General features: G+C 38.3%; 1 protein-coding gene across 1 annotated transcript in view; it reads left to right on the forward strand.

The window, feature by feature from the left end:
* LOC131687176 (uncharacterized) overlaps positions 1–22,953 on the forward strand; it is a 71,813-nt gene extending 48,860 nt beyond the window's left edge. The window contains exon 5 of the mRNA XM_058971229.1: positions 22,165–22,953. Coding sequence (XP_058827212.1) covers positions 22,165–22,419 — 255 coding nt within the window. The 3' untranslated portion in view covers positions 22,420–22,953. The remainder of the gene's footprint in view (positions 1–22,164) is intronic.
* The last annotated feature ends 398 nt before the right edge of the window (positions 22,954–23,351 follow it).

A 23,351-nucleotide genomic window follows, 5' to 3' on the forward strand; every position in this document is an offset into this window, starting at 1 on the left:
TTCAGCCCTTCGCTATGCAAAACACGATATTATGACAGATGGGCTAAGCGCGGCCGTTCCTTTCAATCGGGAAAGGCCGCGTGGAATTTTGGTGAAATGCGCTAATAGTGTCGTGGTGGTACTAGTTGTCTCCTTCGCTCTACCCATCATCATCAGCGTTGACTCATTTTGCATTGTACGCTTGGGTTCAATGTTTGGGGCGAATGTGTTGGTAGGTAGGGGAACTGGCGGTAAAATGAACACGTTAAGCAAAGTCATTATTTTCTAACTAATAAGTGAATGAGATATTACAATTACCTTATGTTTCTTGTTAGACATGTTTTGTACATATCTGGTAAAAATACTTCGTCATAAACACATTTTTTCAAACATGATTCTTGATTTCTAAACATGTCCAAAAATGAGACATGTTTATAGCGAGTGGGTAAAATGAACATGTGGCGGTGGTAAAATGAACAGCTTCTGGTGACCTGCAAAATGTCGTGTATGTATGCAATGCGCAGCATTGGAAAGCATTTTCCGATCAATGCTAATATCCCAACAAATCATGAGCTTTGCATACACACAGGGCATTTTGCAGACAAAAAAATTGTCACGGAAGAATTGAATTTTCATGACGTAATATTAACCATTTTACAATCCTGTGGCATCGAAACACATCTACAAACTTGGGGTTATCCATGGGTGTTTAATCTTTTAGGATCTGTTTGAGAGCAACTAGAAAGCTTGTTCTATACATGAGATGTGATTATATTGTCTAAAATTTGATTTTTCTTCACCGGTCCGGGTGTTTTTTCCCACACACTAAGTACTAAGAAAATAAATATTTTACATTAAGTAGTATAGTCCTACGTCTACAGTTCGTGCAACCCCATAGGGCTGCTTCTTGTAGTTTTTATTCTCGAACTAAACGCGTTCGAAATATCAGAAACGATTTTCCAACACGGAAAACCGATTCATCACAATTTCAACTAAAAAATTAGTTGAGTTTTTGGTTTCGTCTAGTTAATATTTGGGCGAACTAAATTTTTGTTGAAAACAATAATCCAACGTTGTTGGTTTGATGCTGTCAGTTTCAGTCTGGACACGAACGTTTCATCCTAGCACAAAACTTAAAAAGCTAAAGCACAAAACTTGAAAAACTACATGAGCTAAAGCTTGAAACGCTTGTCTCAGCTTCTAACGCTTGTTTTAGTCCAGACACAATTACATATGCCGTTACACTACCTTTTCAGCCAAGACACAAACGACTAGAATTCAACTAATCTCATTGTTGAATTAAACTGCTTCATCGTAAAATACAACATAGGATATTTCAAACGTTTTGTTTCACCGACCGACGGATGAAAGGTATGGAATTAAATTGTTGAAAAATTCCGTATTTCAGTAATTCACACGTAAATATAATACAGAGTTATGTTTCTCATAATGTTATCTTTTTATAAACTGCAATCTTAAATGAGACGAAATAGCCAAAGGTATTTAAGGATTGTTGGAAATTGATTGATTTGAATTTTAGAATAAAGGTATATTTTTTTCTATTTAGTCACAAACACTATCCAGCACTACAAAAAAAACTTCATACTTATTCCACATCTAGTTTGGAATCTCAAACGATGAAAAATAATTATCATATTACATATTACATTGGTTATTAATTGAAATGTTACTATATAATCGACTACATCCGAAATAGAATGATTTTGACAATTTTCGACAATACTTTCAATTTTCAGTGCACATGTATTGAAAAAAATGTCAATAAAAATCATCCCTTTATTGAAATGTTTTTAAAGAAAAACTAGGTAAAACCAAAATGAGGTCAGTTGAATTTCTGTTTTTTTTGTGTACTGGTTCAGGTAGTTGCGTCCAGGATAAAACAAGCTTTCCAAGCTGAGACAACTACCTACGTGCTTAACCGTTATGCCCAGCGTGTATGAACATAGTTGCTGTCGCTACCTTGATGTATTTCAGTAAGGTGTGCATCTTAGCTACTTGCTGTCATTTCGTATGATGTGCGTCTTGAATCAAAATCAATAATAATTTTCAATAACTATTATTTGAGAATCTCTCAAAATTAAGAGAAAATTTAGTTACGTTATTCAGTTTTCTGTTGAAATCAACTAATTAGAAAAACAAAAATTTGTTTTGTTATTTTCTTCATCGAATGGCTTTCAGTGAAGTGTTTAAAAATAGGGAAACAAATCATTTTAAATTTGGTAGTCTTATTACTTAAACACGAGTCCTATCTTAAAATTTAAAATTGCATTTTTCAGATTTTGAATTGTCATTTATTATCAATTTTATCAAATTCGCGCTGAATACAAATTTCACTCGTTTTGTCGATAATTTTTTTCAGTTTGCATGTTGGCTGTTGTAATAGCATACCAAATCTAGCTGAATTATAAAAAATCCTTCTAGTAACTAGATTTAACTTGGCACTTGTTAGTAATCAATTCTGTGCGTTTACTGATGAACAACTATTTTTGCAAATTATATCAACATTTGTAAATTGTATCAACATTGTATAGTTGCTAATAGAAAATCAGTTAAATGAAATCATTGTTGAACTGTTTTCATTCATTTGTTTCATTGCGCAGTACATTTTATGCAAATATTTCAGAGAATCTGAAAATTATTAATAGTCTAGAAATATAAAATTCGCACATAGTGTTCGCAAGACATGCTGCATTTTCAATGTGACCGAGGTCGTGTATTGCACACAACTCTTTAGTAGTTTCTAAGTGTAAATATGTTCACGAACATCTTAAATCTGATATTGCGCATCATTCAACAAATTCGATTAATCATGCATTTAGGATGAAGCCATAAAATCTAATAAATCTTGATTAAATGATTCTTGAAAAACAAAGTTATAACAGAAACCAATTTTCGCAGTAAGCTGTGTTATAAATCTAGTTTCGATAATAGTTAAAAGATTATGAAATTATAGTAAGTAACAGCCCTAGATATTGTTTTCTGAATCATTCAATCTGTGCTTCTGACTGAGAATCACTACACCAAAACCTTGCAACCTTTAGTTTATGTTGCTACTTACAACTTACTTCATAACAACTTGCTCATCAATAATTCCATGTACGATGTTTGATATGTATGATCAAAACAGTAAAAAATATGTTGGTGTTAAATACCTAACCTTTGGCTATGATAGCTTTGGAGAATTTTATCGACTTCATAAGCTTTCATTTTCGTGTTTTTTGGTGCACGAGGGTTTTTTATTCTGTTCCATGTGAAAAGTTGATATAATTTACGAACCAGAGCTTTTGTACGACATCGTCCTCACCAACAAGAAAGAATGATTTATGATAAACAGGGCTAATGTTGCTAAGTATTCTTTTGAAAGGAACGTACAGCTACTATTCAACACTATGCCGAAGAAATGGGCAAACATTTGAACTCCTGATATATTCGGTAGCGAACACCACCACCCCCCAATGAAGGACTAATCTATCACTTGTGATACATGGCATTTCTGAGCTTCGGGATTACTGCAGTATTAGCAGTGAACCCTAATATATTTTGTCGCAACCATGGGATGGCTCGCCTCAGGCCAAATTAATTAATTCCACCAATTGCCAAAAATGCTGATACAAGATCAGTAGCTGCAAATATCTCCCTACGGTATACCGACATTTTCTAGATAAGGAAAGTTATGCCAATTTAATATGGGTATGTTTTCAATCTGAGAAATAGGTTTAGTGCTAGTATTCCGGAGGTTGAAAAAAAATGTTGCATGGATGTCTTAGACCTTGAAACGAGAAAAAACCAAAAGTTCTTTTCTCTTAAAAACGAACGTTATTATAATTTAATCTTGCATAATAATGCGAGGTTGTTTCGTTTGACATTTTTGGTAGCGCCATTGAATATTGATGATAAGTGTATTCAATTTTCTATAATTTTCGGTCCAAATTTGTCATGTCCGTGAAAATTGTGCCTAAATTCAATTCTCCACAAGAAAAGCATCCCTTTATCGCACCGAAGCTGATACTGGTCTGAGCCAAAGTAAGTGCAAACGTGCCGGAGATTTATTATCACTTCACGCACAAGAACTCTACGTGATCCCAGCATTGCACTTGGAGCCTGTGCCTTCTGGTGTGACGTGGTTCGTATTGTCACAACGCCTACATATATTACGTCCAATAGCACTCACATATGCGAATGAACATATCATCGGTCGACATTTTAGTGTTTCCACTTTTACTAATAGGGGCCTTTTGGTGCACTTGAAAACCGTTACCATCAAAAACTAGAACCTAGATTCGTAAAATAGGAACCTGTTATTGTGATCATCCATGTTATTTATATCTAAAGTTGGAATAGGAGATGGTGCAGTGTTATCATAACATTGATCGATTACATTGTGTCTTTATCACAACTCACCGTCTCCGGGTGGTAAACCATTCCGCTGTAAATATAACACAATAAACATTACCGTTGTTACCCCTCTAAACCAGCGAATCAGCACCGTTGAGTTATCCTTCAACTAGAGTGAGCTAATTCATATGAGAAGCACGCAGCTTGCATCACATTCCACTCTCCCTCTCTCTCTCTCTCTCTCTTAGCTGGAATATCACCCAAAGTGGATAGGCGTTGCTACGACCCACTGACGGCTGTTGAAAGTGAATAGAATGCTAGACATAAAACTACGACTGGTTGCACCATGCCAGTTGTGGTTGATGGAGGGTTATGTTTTCTGGACTGCTACTTCGTGGTTTTAGTTACAACGAACTTTCCCATTAGGGTTGGCCAAAAGTAATTGTAATATATGAACGTAACCCGTCTTTTCAGGTAGTATTGGAACAAATTCTCACCGATTTTTGGTGTTTCAAGATGAGTTCATTTAGCACCGTTGTAAATTACACATAGAAAAACAGAAATGGGTTACAAGAACTTAACTACTATACGATGTGATAGCTCTGAGTAGTGATCAGACGTCTCGGATTAAGCGGCACAGTCTTGCTGTTAGTAAAGGGCTGTTCATAAACCACGTAGATTCATAGGGGGACGTCTAGCAAAAGTCTATGTTTCTCTACGAGGGAGAGGGTGGATTTTTTGCAAAAGTCTACGTAGACTTTGATTTTTTGTTATTCTCGTATTACTAATTGTAAATAAGATTTACAGAGAGTTGTGTTCAACATACTAGTCGATTCAGCTGGATATATTTATGTAAAGGTAGTACACTATTAAGGTAACTGCTCTTTCGGCAACCACTCAACCCAGAACCTACGTAATTTTTTGGACAATATAACAACGCGAAACATTGTTTCTGCATATATTTAGATATATTTTTGATATCGTGGAAAAATCTAGGAATAACACAAAATAAACAGTTCTAAAGACGATCTTCCAAAATGTCTCTTCGAAAAAGATTTCGACTGGAAATCCTGCAGTCGTGAATTGTCACCTGAGACACCACTAGTTAGCAGACATGCATGGGCCATTAAATGCATGAACCATTGAAATTTGGTAAAATGATAAAAGTTAAGCATTAAAATATTAACAAGAAAAAGTCCAATTTTTAACAATAAGTGGATCGATTTTTTAAAATTATTTTTCTGTTAATTTCGGTGAATCAAGCAGTAGTGTAATTAAATTTCTACAACAATGTGTTTACTCGAGTTAATTAGTTTGAAATTTCTCTTGCAACGATTTACACTGATTTAAACGCCCGTTGAATTTTACGCGTTGACCCGGTACAACTCTGTGCAAACCGGTTCTAAGGCAAAGTGCCTATTTTACCCATATAAGGGAGGGTGTCTCACTAATTCATTAATTACTCGGCCTACAGTCAATGTCATGCGTACAAATTGGCATCAACATCTTTGCTTTGTTGTTAAGAAGCAAAATAATAACACAAATGCCCTGAAAACAATGAAATGCTCGTGTTTAAGGGGTTATATATTTTGAGATGCGGGAAAAAAGCGAAAAGTTTGAATTTTTATAAAGGTATGTAGCCATATTTTTATGAAATACTTGTTATACGTCTAGCGTAGGACAATGTCAAATTCGCAAATTCCACTTGAGAACATAAAAAATAAAACGCTTTTTTTCCAAGAGGATTGCCGTGACTACGATTCCAGTCCAACAGCTCAACTGAAACCATCAAATTAAAAAAAAATCATTAGTATATGTACGTGTGGTGTCCTTGAACGATTGAAAAAAAATAATTATCTTCTTTTTGAAAACGTGGACGATTTTTCCAAAAAAATCACTATTTTCATCTGAAAAAAATTATTAAAAAATTCATAACATTAATATGAAAATTTTTTACGAAAAAAAGGAATCGTTCAAGGACACGGCAGTTCAATTACGAACAAGCCAAAAAAAAAGTTTTAAGGGCGATTGAAAACTTTTTCGGCAATCGTATTCACCGCAAAGACGTTTTTGGAAAACATTATTTCGAGATAATCGCGTTTAAATTTTCAAGTATAAGCCACATCTCCATAAGGGAGCAAAACGCAAAACGCTATAACTTTGTGTCTACTACTCCGATCTCCACAAAAATTTGAGATAAAATTCTTAAGAATCTCAACTTTAGGATAGAAGAATAAAAAAATTCTTGGTCGATTTTTTGGTCAACCGCAACATATGTAACCCCTTAAGTGCAACGAAAGCTAGAATAGAGATGCCCTATTGTTGCTTTATCATTTCACTCAATGCGTTGAGCAAAGATGGAAGACGGTGCTCTAACCGACGGCTTCAAATGGGTAGCACGGCGAAAATAGGTTCATCACCCTACTATTCGGAGTTAAAATTCTCAAATTTCGGTCTACGTGGTTTGTGGATGGATCCAACATGCTGAGAAATCCAGAAAAGTGTGTTTTTATGTTGACTTCAACGTACGCTCTATACAGCCAAATAGATCAAATTTTTACTTCAACTTGTGCACACATTTTCATTTGCCGTTGAATATATTTACTGTATTTACGGTAAAACTAGATTGAAATTTTTTTTTAATTTACTTTTTAACGACATTCAATTAGATAGAGATTTGGGAAAGTCATGAAAATTTAGAGCCATATTACTCAAGTGTGAGCAAGGATTTGAAATATATAGATCGGAAAACCAGAAGAAACAAGCTTAAAAACTTACGGGCTAATCTTTTGTCTTCTGCTGGCAGGAGCCGAGCTTGGGCAGCGTAACTACGAATCACTCAAGTGTACCAACAAGCCTCCTGGTAAAGACAGACTCCTGGTATCCCTCTTCCCCGTGAGAACCGACAATCTTTCTAAAAAGTACTAATAAACAGCGTTTTAATTTGACTGAACAGCTGATACTAAAATTCTCTGCAGGAAGATACAGTGAGTAACAAAAGTCTGCAACATACAGTGACACAATTTCAAATTGATACACCTCTAGTGTATATGTTTAATATTGTTTCATAATTTTTTGCGCTATTTAATATCGGTATTGTTTTGTAAATGTGATAGTAGAATCATCACAATTGTGCAAAAAGCAAAAATTTTTTGGAATGAACCAGTTTTAGTGCGAAAGGGTACAATACCTAACTTAGTTAGTGTTTAGCGTTTCGGATTCTCCTCAGCAGTAACTAGCACCTTCTTGGTACCAGGTAGATGTTAGATTCCAGGCGTTTGGTACTTAAACCAAAAGACTGCTTCGGATTACACTTTTCGCATCAGCAAAGCCCGAACTTCTGTGCTTGACTTCCGAGACATCACTCGGGACAAGCCAGTCGTTTATGTTCATGCAAGACGTTTAGATTAAGCGTCTAACTAGTGCCAATCTTGGTACTAGTCTAGATTTAGCATCTAACTGGTACCAAGAAGGTGCTAGTTCATTCGTTTACGAGCGGTCTATCGAGAAGCAAGTGTTTTTTCCAGTCCGTCAGTGTGAGATAAAGAATCGTACTAATCCCCGTTCAAGGTTATCTTGCACATTCTCTACCTCTCGAGTTTTTGGACTTTTTTCTTCTTTTGTGCGTGTGTTAATCGTTAGGCCGCATTCCTCAGCCTTTTGTTCGCGTAGTGAGGATTGAACAATAGCCAGCTATATAGGAGAAGATGGGGTAAAACGCACCCCCTAAGGAAATATGATCATAACTCAGCTATAGAACACCAATCGGGAGAATTTAATTAATGATATCGTTTTGCCAACATTTTCCTCTGTAATCACAGTCATAATGATTTGCAAAATAATCAAGAACATGAAAAATATTCGATTTTTCAAAATCATTAAAAATTGCCTTTTAAAAAATAAGCGGGGCAAAACGCACCTGTTCGGGAGTAAAATGCACCACAACATCGGGGCATAATGCACTACAACAACGGGGAAGAATGCACCGCAACAACGAGGCAGAATGCTCGATGAACAAGCAAGTAGTTTTGTTTTCTAACGAGATTTCACAAAAGTGTGCCATTAAATAGTCTTAGGTTATGCAATTAGTAGGTTTTCAAACCATTTTTTTTTGTTTTCGATTAAAAAATCAGCCAAATCAAAGAAGAGAGCATTTTGCCCCCGATGGAGCAGAGATACAAATTTAGCAAAAAGTGAATTATTTAGTAAATTTTTCATATATAGTGCGACAGAATAATGAACAAAGGTGTAAATAGAACTGGAATGCACTGATATAATAATACAAATTGCATTTATAAGAGCTGAAAATCCTTATTGCACGAGCCACGATAATGACATGAGAAGAGCACGAAATTATCTTTTGTTTATTTCTCGAGCTGCTATTGATGTACGGTTATGTAATTTTGACAAAGTATGTTTACTTTGGCGGACTTCTGACTGGTGTTATCCTTTTCTATAAATTTTCAGTAGTTTTCGATATAAGCAAAGGGTGCATTTTGCCTCGGGGGTGCGTTTTACCCCATCTTCCCCTAAGCTGGACTGGTGCGTCGTGGGAAACAAATTTACAGATAAGTAAAATCTACCTCTTTTGACACATTTACGGCATATTCCCGTCTGCGCGGGTGCTAACCCCGTGCGTCGACGGTGTCGATGGCTCCCTCCCCGGACGGCCAAATGGAGGTCGAATCGACTCCCAAGGCTCTCCCCCGACCCAAACAATATCCAGAGCTCTCGACCGGTCCCTTTGTGGTCTTCTTTCGGCCCAAAACAAAATCGCTGAATCTATTACAGATTTCGAAAGACCTGACGGAACGATTCTCGGCTGTGATCGAAATAAAAAAGGTCCGCTCAGACAGGCTGAGGGTCGTGCTAACTAACTCAAAGCAGGCAAACGATAGGACTATCACGTGTATATTCCAGCTGTAAAAGTACAGTCTAAAGGCGTTGTCACCGATGAGAGTTTGACATGCGAGGATCTGCTGCAGTACGGGGTAGGCCGTTTTAGAGACCGCTTACTTCAGCCAGTGAAAATACTTGAGTGCAAGCGTTTGCACTCAGTAGTAGTTGCGGGGGATGGTTCAAAAACGTACCCCCAGGAAAAGTGGCAGCACTGCCGAATCTCTCGGAAGTGATTTTGTGTTTCTCCCATAGTTTACAAAATTTTGCAGTGAAATATAGTATATTTAATAGTAAATCGAAGTTAATCGCTCGGTAGGTCGTTTCTCCTGTTGTGTTATGTGTTGGTAGGCAAAAATATCGTTGGAATAGTGTAATTTGACGTAGTGATTTTATCGTCACATCACAATTATTTTACTATGTATGTGCGCGACTCGAGCGAGCTACCAAAAAAATGTTCCCACTTAGCATCGACAGCGCCATCTGAACTTGACTAGTTGATGCAACGATTTCACTGATTCCCAGTTAAACTCATTCCGGAACCGGTTCGGATATCTGAATGGAGTCAGCACCCGGTCAAAAAAAAATGCGGACGGAGATCGGCAGGCGATTTAAATGATTTGACGTTAGACTTAACTCGCCTGTGCTAATTGCCCCTAGGAACAAATGCTATTTGCGAATGCGATTTAAAGGCAATTTCAATACTTAGACGACAAATTTTCTGGCGGCTGCAATGGACTTGGTTGTTTTTGCATTTTTCAAATATGGCGGTTAGTGTTATCCACATTATTCATATTATTTATCTTATTAATTCAATAATTTTTTTTATTGTTTTATTCATGTTATTTGTTTCATTTGTTTTAATCATTTTATTAAATTGTTAGTATTTCCCAGTTCATATATTGTTCAGTTTCTTCATTTTATTAATTCGGTTTAGTCAGTTCTTTTAGTTTTTGGATGACAGTTAGTTAGCTTGAAACAATTTAGTTTACTCTCTTAATTTCATAACTTTTTTAATATTGTCTGATTTTCATTTGAGCTAATTTGATTTGTTCTATTAATTTGATTTATATGGATCATTCTATCCATTTTATGAATAACTTTTTTTTTATTCATAATTGTTTAGATTTTTGGTTTGTTTTGTTATTGTTTTTTAATTTATTCAGTTTATTATACGTGTTATACGTGCAGGACTCGAGGCTGTGCTTGTCTCACATATAGTTGCTTGCCAGCTTTGCGTGCGTTTGGCAATTTAATGAATAATACAATTATATGTATGAGAGGTGTCTCATCCCACTGATGGGTGGATTAAATCGGTTTTATGTATACATGTGTGTATATATGTGTATGTGTTTATGTGTGTATATGTACATATAAATGTTCAAAAACTGGTTGCATTATAGACCGGATTGTTTTGTAGTGTACACATATAATCTATTAATGTGAAAAACTGATACTTCTGGATAGAAGTCAGATCTTCCTCCAATTACAGCTCCTTGGAGATCTCCAATGGAACAACTTACACAAGTCCAACAGGTAGTGACACCAGACTAGGAGAAACGGAAGCGCTGAGGAAAACACGGAGTCTATCGGTTCTTTTTTATTATTTCCCCTTTTCTTTCTTAAATAAGCAGGAATTCAAGAAATGTGGATGAGAGTTAAAGGAGACATAAATGGGAGATAGGAATGAAGGTAGAAAACTGAAAAAATGGTAAGTTCTAGTACACATGTGTTATGTTATATATACAAATTGAACCATTATAATAAATACGCGTCGATTTCCTGCTTAAATGGAATCGAAAGTTTTACTGTAATGTTACAATCCAATTGATACAAACATTACAGTAAGGCGGGGCTAGTTGATGGAACGATGACCTCGGAACATGTCTGGCACTGTACACGAAATGGGTCATCGGAAAGTCAATTGAGCTAACACCTTCCTAAATCCGTGAACCAAGTTATTTGCATGAATGTTTAAATACATGCAAACATCTTTTTTCTGCAAATCACTACCAGCTAGTGGGAGATAGGAAGGTTAACACACACACACACACACATGGTTCAAAAACGTACCCCCAATCAAACTCTTATCGGGTGACATTCGCTGGTACCGCTTTGCCAAATTACCTCCTCTTGCACAAGGTTCGTCTGCCTATGCGTCTGTTTGTGCCGCGGGTCATGAATTGCACAAAGTGTAAACAATTGGGTCACACAGCCACCCATTGTAGCAATAAGGCCCGCTGTGGACGATTCGTGCAGTAAGAATGCTGAGAAGTGTCCTTACTGTGCAGATAATCTGCATGATATCTCGGCATGTCCCGCGTACAAATTACGCGGGGATAAACTAGTTTTAGTTTAGTTCCCTTGTGGTGGGATCTGAACGTTCTTTCGCATAAATGCTAAAGAAAGCAACGCCACCATCCTCAACAAACATCTATACTCACTTGCCTCCTAACGAGGGCGAAGATAATGACCCACAAGAGGGAACATCTACTAGGGCGCCTAGAAGTTATAGCAACAGGAGGAACATTTCCTCTTCTAAAGTTCCTTGTAAAGGCCAGAAGGTATCCCTTGACGAGGCTCCGAAAGTCACATCTATTGGAAGTGTTGCAACGAAACCGAAGCAATTAGCTCCTGGTATCGGAGGATAAAGCTCAGCGAAGGAGTTCCCAGCACTTCCAGGAACATCAAAAATCCCAAGTGTTCCTTTGTTTCAGTTCGAGAATAATCACAGCACTGGAATTATCAAACTCTCGGACATAGTCGACTGGATAATAAAAACTTTCAATATAACTGATCCTATTAAAAGTCTTATGTTAGCTTTTCTCCCTACAGTAAGAACATTTTTGAAGCAGTTGACTGCTTAATGGCCCCTCCTTTCAGCGATTGTATCCTTCGATGGCTAACTCATCGAACGAGGTCACTGTTTTACAGTGGAATTCCAGAAGTATCATCCAGAAAATCGATTCCTTCAAAATTTTAATAAATAGTTTGAGTTGCGATGCATTTGCATTATGTGAAACTTGGTTAACTTCCGACATAGATCTCAACTTCCACGATTTTAAGATTATTCGCCTGGATCGAGACACCCCCTGTGGAGGAGTGCTTTTGGAGATCAAAAAGCGCTATTCCTTCTACAGAATTAACCTTCCCTCGATAACAGGTATTGAAGTTGTCGCTTGTCAAGTAACAACCAAAGGCAAAGATCCTTGCATAGCTTCCATATATATTTCCCCCAACACCGCGATTGGGCACCGCCGGCTACATGACATCATAGAACCCCTGCCTGCACCGCGACTTGTTTTAGGAGACTTTAACTCTCACGGTACATCACGGGGTTGCCTCTATGATGATAACCGGTCTTCCTTAATTCACGATCTTTGCGATAACTTCAATTTGACAATTTTAAACACGGGTGAAATGACACGGATCCCTCCCCCCAGCGCGCCCAAGTGCATTAGATTTATCCCTTTGCTCGACCTCGCTACAGTTGAATTGCGCGTGGAAGGTAGTCTCGATCGTAGTCTCGATCACCAACAGCGCAAGACAATTGCAATCAATCAATATTTCGTATGACCTCTCACGAAATATCAATTGGAACAGCTATGCGGCCGCGATATCCGACAACATCGAATCTACCCAAGAACTTCCTCCGGAGGAAGAGTACACCTTTTTGGCTGGCTTGATTCTCGACAGCGCGAATCATGCTCAGACTAAGCCAGTACCCGGCGCGAACATACAAAAACGTTCTCCCAATCCCTGGTGGGATAAAAAGTGCTCAGACGTGTACGCAGAGAAGGCCGCCGCGTTTAAGACCTTCCGGAACGACAGGGTACCCGCTAGTTTTCGACAGTACGCGACGTTAGACAAGCGAATGAAGAGTTTGATGAAAGTCAAGAAACGCGGTTATTGGCGCCGGTTCGTCGACGGATTAACGAGAGAAACATCGATGAGCACTCTTTGGGGAACTGCCCGACGTATGCGAAACCGAAACAGTACTAATGAGAGCGTGGAATATTCAAACCGTTGGATATTTGATTTCGCCATGAAGGTTTGTTCGGATTCCGCCCCGGCACAGAAGATCAACCGCGCCGCGCCCCCTCACGATAACGCGAACGAAACACCTTTTTCGATGGTGGAGTTCTCACTTCCTCTCTTGTTGTGTAACAATAAAGCTCCAGGGCCAGACAGAATCAAATTTAACTTGTTGAAGAATCTGCCAGACTCTGCCAAGAGACGCTTGTTGAACTTATTTAATAAGTTTCTTGAGGCTAACATTGTCCCACACGATTGGAGACAAGTGATGGTCATCGCCATCCAAAAACCAGGAAAACCAGTCTCCGATCACAATTCGTATCGACCGATCGCAATGCTGTCCTGTATACGGAAGTTATTCGAGAAAACGATCCTATTCCGCCTCGACAATTGGGTCGAAACAAATGGCTTACTGTCAGATACACAATTTGGCCTTCGCAAAGGCAAAGGGACGAACAATTGTCTTGCGTTGCTCTCAACCGAAATTCAAATGGCCTATGCTAGCAAAGAGCAGATGGCATCAGTGTTCCTAGATATAAATGGGGCTTTTGATTCAGTTTCTATCAACATTCTTTCAGAGAAGCTGCACCAGCATGGTCTTTCAGCAACTTTAAACAACTTTTTACTAAACTTGTCGGAAAAGCACATTCATTTTTCGCATGGTGACTTATCGACATCACGATTTAGTTACATGGGCCTTCCCCAGGGCTCATGTTTAAGCCCTCTGTTATGCAATTTCTATATCAACGACATTGATGAATGTCTTGACAATTCCTGCACGTTAAGGCAACTTGCAGACGATAGCGTGGTTTCTGTAACGGGACCCAAAGCTGTCGATCCACAAGGACCATTACAGAATACATTGAACAATTTGTCTGCTTGGGCTATTAAGCTGGGTATCGAATTCTCTACGGAGAAAACTGAGCTAGTTGTATTTTGTAGGAAGCGTGAACCAGCACAATTACAGCTTCTACTAATGGGTCAAACTATAGCTCAGGTCTTCACAGTAAAATATCTAGGGGTCTGGTTCGACTCGAAAGGCACTTGGGGATGCCACATTAGGTATCTGAAACAGAAATGCCAACAAAGGATCAACTTTCTTCGTACAATAACCGGATCGCTCGATGAAACAAGGCAAGCACTCCTCGTATTTTTTGGGGAAAATACGGGAGCTACTAAGTGCTTTATCTGACAAATCTTTCCAGATTACCTTGGTGTGGGTCCCTTCTCATTGCTCCATTCCGGGCAATGAGAAGGCGGACTCCTTAGCTAACCTTGAAGGTGACGTGTTTGAAAGACCAATTTTCTTCCACGAATTTTTCAGTATTACTCATCAGAGAACCCTCGAAAGTTGGCAAACCTCGTGGAGCAATGGGGAGCTAGGAAGTTGACTACATTCGATTGTCCCTAAGGTATCGACGAAACCTTGGTTCAAGGGGATGGATGGGGGTCGTGCCACATGTCGCAACTCATGGCAAACCATTACACGCTGGATGCACATCTCTGACGTATTGGGCTCGTGAAGAGTGGTATCTGCGCTTATGGCGATGACTATCACGACATCGAGCACATTGTCTGGGCGTGGACCGACTACAGTTCCGCCAGGTCTCGGCTTATGGACACCCTCCGGGCCCGAAGAAGACCACCTAACGTCCCGGTTCGAGATATGTTGGCAAGCCGCGATGTCCTCTATATGTCCCTTATATACACCTTCGTAAAAACCATCAATATCCAACTTTAACTGCCTCTTTTTCCTTATCATTCTCAGAAGCCCTCTCTTCCACCTGTACCATACACCCACGATGGTTTGATGCGACTCCAAGGCGACACAAAACATCCCTGTCGAATGAGCCAACAAACACGGGACCTACAGCACGAACATCACACGCACAACTCGAAATGTAGCCGATCAACACCTGAGCCGCACTACGAAATCGTCTGGAGAAACCCCTGCCATCTTGAGGAGGACCATCCGGCGTCCCAGATTCTGTAATCCATCCGTTGATCTCCCGAAGCCTGAAAGTGAAATAATGTTCTCCCCCTGCCATCTTTGTCCACCCTACTTCCCCTGACTCTTATACACAGAAGTAACACCCCTTCACATACCCCCCCCCCACCCAATATCTTCACGAAGCATTTAGCTCTTCCTGTCTTTTCTAGTTTTAACTATTATATTATATGATCTCGTTGAAAATGCCCAACTCTACTACCACATAAAATAACTCTAATTAATGTCCTCGAGTCTTTCATATTCTTATTTTTTAATGTTCCCCGAATGTTTTCACAAAATTCGTGCTTTGGCATTTTTATCGAATACGAATCACCTGATTCTGCGACACACCTAGGGTAACGAAATAGCATTTTATGCTGCCGGAACCGACAAAAAATTAAGTCACGGATAGCTGCCACACTAAGCATTTTTGCGACGTTAAAAATTCTTTGAATGAGCTGGTTTGTTCTCTCACACATTGCATGCAGCAGCGTTTTATTTATTCAACTATTGTGCTTGCCTCAGCATCAGCTCCAAATAGTAGCGTGTATTGATTGATCACATTGTTGGTAGCCAACGCACATGGCTGCTGATGGATTCCCCATCAAGGTACACTCTCTTTATCTTTTTTTATGATCGACTATAAGGAAGTCACTTCACTACTTCATCGATAAGTCTCTATACGCTTGTCCGGGCATGCCGCAGACTCAATGCCAAAATATCCTCAATACTGCGGTAGAAGATAAAGGGTTAAGTCGTCGGGAAACTCTAAGCTTGCTCATATGACCCTATGCCACATTTTTCTAAAATTTCTTCTTTCACATCTTTACTCTTTCTTGGGTGCTATTGCTCTTAATAATAAAATACTATCATATCTTCCAGTCCCTTGCTAATTTATTGGTAAATTCCACCGAGCTACGTTCCCAGACATCATAGCACATCCCTAAGCCATCCCATATCTCTGTGGACGATAGCCAACCAACCCGATTTCCAGTTGGGGTTTGAAATGAAAACCGTGGTAGCATATAGTTTCCTGCGTACATTTATGCGAAAGCCTCTGCGTTTGTGATGGAGGGAATCGCTGCTCAACCATCTATTCAGTAGCCATCCAGCGAGACCTGACCAAAAACTGTGCGCGCTTTCCCCGAGGCTCGTGTGGGAAGGAAAGTTTTCGCACGCAGGCAGGTCGTATGTAAATGAGTAGGTATCAAGTTTCAGCAGCAGCAAATCTAATTTCACAGATGGAACACCAAAGAGACCTTTTCACCTGCCACCATGCTCTCGACTCGAGTGAACGAACTACACCGGACTCGTGAAACGCACCAATTCCCCAAAGTGGACATTCCCCCGATGGAGTGTGTGCTTCAGTCCAACGACCTACATACGTGTTGTGCAAGTTATAACGGATGGGGGGAACCGCAGCCGCAGAACATAGTGGACTCTAAGCGATTTGAAACATGCTTGTGTCGCTTTGGGAGTTCCGTGATGTGTGAGCTCTGACTCGCGATGTAGCGCGGTATGGTTTTGTCGGTATTTTTGCCGAAGTTGTGGCACGCACAAGCTTCACATCTGGCGAATGGTGGCCATTTGACGTCAACGTTGGGAAAATACAGAGGGATGAATAATATATGTGGTGGGATTCAGTTTGTGAAAAATAATTAAATTTGATACATTGTGTTTACACGCGATTTTGTAGATGTACGATCTACATGCTTTGAGCACGCTAATTTTGTTGAAATTATGATACAATGTTTACAAAGTACGGATGTTTTCTTATTAAAAAGATGGGTGCATAATGTCGGAATGGACCGTAGCGAAATGGAATATATTTAAAATTTCTTCTTATAAATTGTACCGTTAATTGCCATCGGTCCCCAAAAAATGAATTCAATCTGCAATGCAATGCGTATACGATAGAATCTGAACACAGTAAATTGCTGGAGATATATTCCAAATTTTTTTTTGAACCCTAGAAACAAATAAATTATGTGAGTCGATATGTTGGTGGTTTGATAGATAGTAGAAGTTATTTCAAGCTGGTATACTGCTAACAGTTCGATAAGACCAGTATTTGCTGTCGGACGTACTGACGTCCGCATGGAACGACTACAAAATAGGAAATGCATAATTTTCAAACAGTCAATTTCTTATATTATCACGCTGCTACTCATCTAATTGGGTGATGCCAACTATGTAATACAATTCATGCTCGCTGGGCGAGCAGGGAAAAACTGTTCAGACCACAAATAATGACTGCTTTCAAAAAATCCTTTGCTTTGTTATTTATAGTATTTATACATTGTACAGAATTGGATACAAAATTTCTGGGTATATTTGTATTCAGATTGCGTAAAAATCTAGTAGGCACTTCTTAACGTCCAAAAATCATTCGTTCTGTGACTCTCGGATCGATTAGCCTATCTTGCCAGTCCGTGTAGTGTCTCGTTAAAAAGAATAGTGCTATTTCAAGGTTATCTTGTGCACTCTCCGTCTTCTCGAGGTTTAAGTATTTTTTCCGTCTTTTGTGTTTCTGCGCGTTAACCGTTATTATATAATTCGCTTGGATCGAGAGAAGTACATTTGGGGATCAAAAGGGCTATTCTTTCAATCGAATAAACCTCCCTTCGACAGGCACTTAAGGTACCAAACATAAATTACGAGACGCATTTAGGGGGGGAGGGGGACGACAAGTTGTGACATGTTGTGACATATGGGGAAGGGGGAGTAAGCTAGATCGTTACGTAACATGTTTTAACTGAACAAAAAAATTTTTTTCTAAGAATTTGTTACGTAATAGGGGAGGGGGGATAGAGCAAATTGTGACAATTTGTTACATGGGGGGAGGGGGAATCAATTTTGGGCAATTTTCGCGATACGTAATTTATGAATGGTCCCTAAGTTGTTGCTTACCAAACTAGAATTAGATAATTTCAACCCCCACGGTACGGCATGGGGTTACGGTAATCTATCTGCATCGCTTCATGAGCTTTGCGGCAACTATTGAGCGCCCATTTTAAATACGGGTGAAATGAGAGCACCCGAGCGCCTTAGACTTGTCCTTCTGCTCGATATCGCTGCGGTTAGATTGCATATAGAAGGTAATCCCTGATCTCCACGGAAGCGACCATCTGCCAATCGTAATTACTTTTGCTAACGGTTCAAGGCCACCGAATACAATGAATGTTTTGTTTGACCTCACACGAAATATCGATTGGAGGAACTACTTGTTCGCGATATCCGGGAAAATCGTACACACACAAAAGTTTCCTTGGGGGAAGAGTACGGGTTCCTGGTTGGCTAGATTTTCGATACCGCGATTTAAGCTCATACTAAACTCGTACCATACGCGAACTCTCGCGATCGTCCTCCCAACCAATGGTGATACAAAGAGTGCTCAAACGTGTACGCGGTGAAGACCGCCACGTATGAAACCTTCCGGGACGACGGGCTACCCGCTGGTTATCGACAGTACGCGACGATAGATACGCAAATGAAGAGTTTGATGAAAGCTACGAAACAGAGTTACTGGCGCCGGTTCGTTGACGGACTAAAAAGAGAATCATCGATCTTTGGGGCAATTAAGGGACCATTCATAAATTACGAAAACAAGAATTTGTTTTGTTATTTTCTTCATTGAATGGTTTTCGGTGTAATAATATGGAAGTTTTTTTTCTTTGTAACCTTGTGTAATAGGGTAATTTGGGGAGAGATGCCGCACATTTCTAAAAATCGATCCTGCATCAAAGTAAACCACTCAATATTCGATTAAATCATTTTTATCAATTGCGACAAGCTTCTCAAATACACGGAAATGGTTTTTGTCATGAAAAAAATCACAAAATTTTCACGAACTTTTTAAAAAAAGGAAAAATGGTTAACAATAGTATTTTTAGCTCTCGTTGATGTTTCTTGTGATTTCTTGTTCAGCTGAGTTTCTTGACATTAATTCATTGATAGTTTCGTTTTTATCCTAATATTGACATCACTACAAATCAATGCGACCACAAAAATTAGTGCCAGAAACTTTGAAGAACAATCCGAAGTAACTAATACTTAGATATACATCGCACTTATAAATATATAGATAAATAGACACATATTCCTATATAGAAAAATTAATTACGACCAATTGAAAAATTGAAGAAAATTGGTTGATTGGTTTTTCGACAATCGTGATCACGGAAAAATCGTTTTGGAAAAAACGACATTTCGTAGAGATGGGTTTTTGCACCCGAAACCCAGACCCGACCCGAACCCGACGGGTTTCGGGTCGGGATCGGGTTCTTTAAATTTAAACTTCTCGGGTTACCCGGGTTCCATGTTTTCATATATGAAATTCTCGGGTTCGGGTCCGAGTTTTTGGAATTTTAAACTTTCGGGTTCGGGTCGGCTTCGGGTTTTTCAAATTTGGAGTTTTCTTATTCGGGTCGGGTTCGGGGTTTGAGCAAATCACTTCAACCATATGTTTATGTCTGTACACAACACCCAGTCTTATTTTGTAGTAATTAACTTTACTTCGTGATACGATACTGTTATTTTTAGTTTTATATAGGTTTTCGGGGTCGCAGATTCTGATTCTGACGTCGAAAATGTGAAGTTCAAAATGGCGGATCCAATATGGCGACTGTGCTTGGCTAAATTTTATGTTTTTATATTGACCTAAAACGTCTTACAAGGGGATTCTGAATCTGACGTCGAAAATGTGAAATTCAAAATGGTGGATCATATATGGAGACTACGTTTGGCTAAAAATTACTGCCATTGTCCAGCCGTCATTTTGTATTTTTAAATTCTGTCCCCAAAAACCACATAATCTATTTTTATGCTAGTTGAGAAGTTATCCCTGTCTCTCAGAATCTTTTATAGACCAACATAATAATATACTCCATTTTTGCATATTTTGATATTTTTTTTTCGAAAAAATGACCTACGAAAAATTCTGCAAAAAATCTATTATTTACTTCAATGTTTGAGATACTTGCAAAAAAAATTTAGATCTCTACGACTTTTAGTTCAGACACAGCTGAATTTATTGTAAAAAAAACGAAAGAACTCGTATTTATATGTCAACGCTAACTAGAAATCCAATAAAAACATAAGAGAAGTAGGTGGGACGTATGCGTCCCACTGCGTCGCAAAGGGTTAACAAATCATGTTCGGATCGGGTTTCTCAAATTATAAATTTTCTGGTTCAAGTTATCAAATTTTGAAATTCTCGGGTTCGGGTTTCACAAAATTTTCATTCTCGGGTTCTGGTTTTTCAATTTTCAAGCTCTCGGGTTCGGGTCGGTAAACCCGACCATCTTTAAAATTTCAAGAATTTAAAATTTCAAGTATCACTGCTCTTGGTAGTCGAAGTGCGCTTAGAAGTGCTATAACTTTCTATCTCGATCTCGGATCTATATGAAAATTTGCGAAAATATTCTCAAGGAGTTATACTTACTGGTAAAATAATAAAAAAAACTCGATTTTTTTTAAAATAAGGGTATGTAATTTTTAAAAGCAGTTTTTGACGGTTTCTCCGTACAATGAAATTATATCACTTAGGTTTATTCATGAAAGTTTCATTTTGCGAAAAAACATACAAATTGATGCATTCACAAATGTTAGTGCCTAAAACTTTAAAGAATAAACCGAAATAACCAATTCTTAGATCCATTTAGCCCTTTAAATATATAGATAAATAAACTAATGATCCTATATGTCGTCTTAGTCCGTTAGTTTGTACATATTGCTTATTAAAAACCTATATCTGACGCAAATGTTCCTTTAATGACATTCCGCTGTAAAAAAATACATTTTAGCTTCACGCGGAAAAAATAATAAGAATAAACAAAGTTTAGTTTTAATTAACAATTTTCCTGTTTGACACAGTAATAAACAAGATTTGATTGAATCAATACTGTTGATTGAAATACTTAACACAAAAATTCATTTATTGGCTGTTCAATAGTTTCAACAAATATTTCGTTTGAAACAACAAAATTATGATAAGTTGAACCAAACAAACAACTTCGATGAAACAAAAAAAAATCTTTAGTATTAACCGAAGGAGAGAACAACTCAAATTTAGTTGAAATCAAACAAATATTCTGTAGGTTTTTAATGTTGGGATCAGTTCGAACTAACAAATTTTATTTTGTTTCAACGATGTTTCTATGCAAACAGCATTTGTTGAACTAAACCAAATACATGCTTTCAAGAAACGCCCATTTCAGTGTGAAACTGTCATTAGTCAAATTTCAAATTCAACTAAATGATTTGTTGTTTCAAAAGGGCCTGCTTCTTTTGCGTGAACCTCAATCGAGTGGTGCATCTCACCCGCAATTTTGATGCGGCATCTCTCCAAATTGTAGGGGAGAGATGCCGCACGACGGCATTTTCATCTGAAATTATAGATGACCATGATCAGAATGCATTCTAAAAGGTCCCAGCTATTCAACCGATACATGATTTATAAAAAAAATATTGAGCAATTTAAAAAACTAATGCATTTCTGAAAATTTTCGCCTTTCGGTACTTCGCGATGCAACTGGATGCACATAATCATTAATAACATTTTTGTGAGGTAAAAATAAGGATTATTTTACATCTCCAGTAATATAATTCTCCGAAAAACAAACTTCCAATGTCATATTATAGTAGTAAACTGACTCTATATACGAGATATAGAAAGCGCGGCATCTTACCCGACGCGCCATCTCTCCCGAAATTCCCCGATAAACATTATTCATCAATGTTCTATTTTGGAACTATAAAATAAACATATTTGTGCACGTATAAAAAGTAGTTACCGAAACCCCCAAACTTAAGTCCAATAACCAATACTTTTCTTAACGTTTTATTGTTACTTTGCAATACACAGTTAAAAACATACCTCAACTGATTTTTTTCTCTTCTAATTACAGGCAGCATCGCTTACGGTTGCGTGCCGTCGTACACAAACCTGCGGTCACCTAATCAGCATTCGTCCCTTCGTCCATCGGAACACTTCGTCGGAAGATTTAAACACTGTTCTACTGTACGCCTCATCGCTGCAAATGTCGGCGAAACTGTTTCGCATGCCAATTAGTGCCCACTATTTGTGCTTTTTCGTGTTCGTTTGTGTTATCATCATTCTCACGTTCGGGATGTGTCTAAGGCTCACAATCGGTGGTGTTTGATTCAGCAATTGTGGCGGCCACCCACGCTATCAGGAAGTGGCAGATGTCGAAAGAAAAATTTGCTACAGGGCTCGAGGCAGGAAGTAAACAGCGGACAAATAAAAGTTACCAATTTCGTCTGATGTTGGTGAACGGAAAACCTCGAAAACCATTTCAAATTTTGTTACAGCGGGCACAGTTTGGTTTTCGATTTCGACAGTGCAAATATTGGGATTGGAAAAATTGTGCAAATAAACACTACAGCTTACTTGGAGCGGAATGGGCAGATTCGATTGCGTGAAGTAATGGGTCGGGGGAATAGCAAACCGCCCATCAGGAACAAACAAACGAACTTATTGATTCGTTTATAGATATGTATACTTGATTATATGTTTTTATGTACAGCTGAAAGTAATTAAACAGTTGTAAATTTTGGGTAACTCAACAACAATGGGGACGTGTGTAAACTCGTTAATCACATTCGTCGCACTGTTGTGACATAATTATTAATTATAGGTATACTATTATTTTGAATAAACATATCGGTGCAACAAATACGATTTAATGTTTTCTCGACGGATTCAATAAATGCATTTTCTCATGTTTTTACAGCAGCATAGTCATTTGCTAATCAGCATGATATATATTGTGAATTTGTTCAAACTGAAATTAATGACGCCACTTATTTTCAACACATCGCAACTATAATTTAATTGTAGCTTGGCCTTTGATTTCATTTATTTTTATGTTTTATCAAAATGAGATTATTTATCTGAATTATAAATAAACCATTCGCGTAATTATTCCAAATATCTATTTGAACGTCGTACATCTTCCTAAGCTAATGTAAAAAGAATTCATTGTGAATCATTCACAAGGGGTCGCTAACCCGATCAGAATGAAATAAAACAATGTTATAACTCTGGTCTCGTTAATAGTTGAAATAACAAAAA

This window comes from Topomyia yanbarensis, chromosome 3 (assembly GCF_030247195.1).
Source record: "Topomyia yanbarensis strain Yona2022 chromosome 3, ASM3024719v1, whole genome shotgun sequence".
NCBI lineage: Eukaryota > Metazoa > Arthropoda > Insecta > Diptera > Culicidae > Topomyia > Topomyia yanbarensis.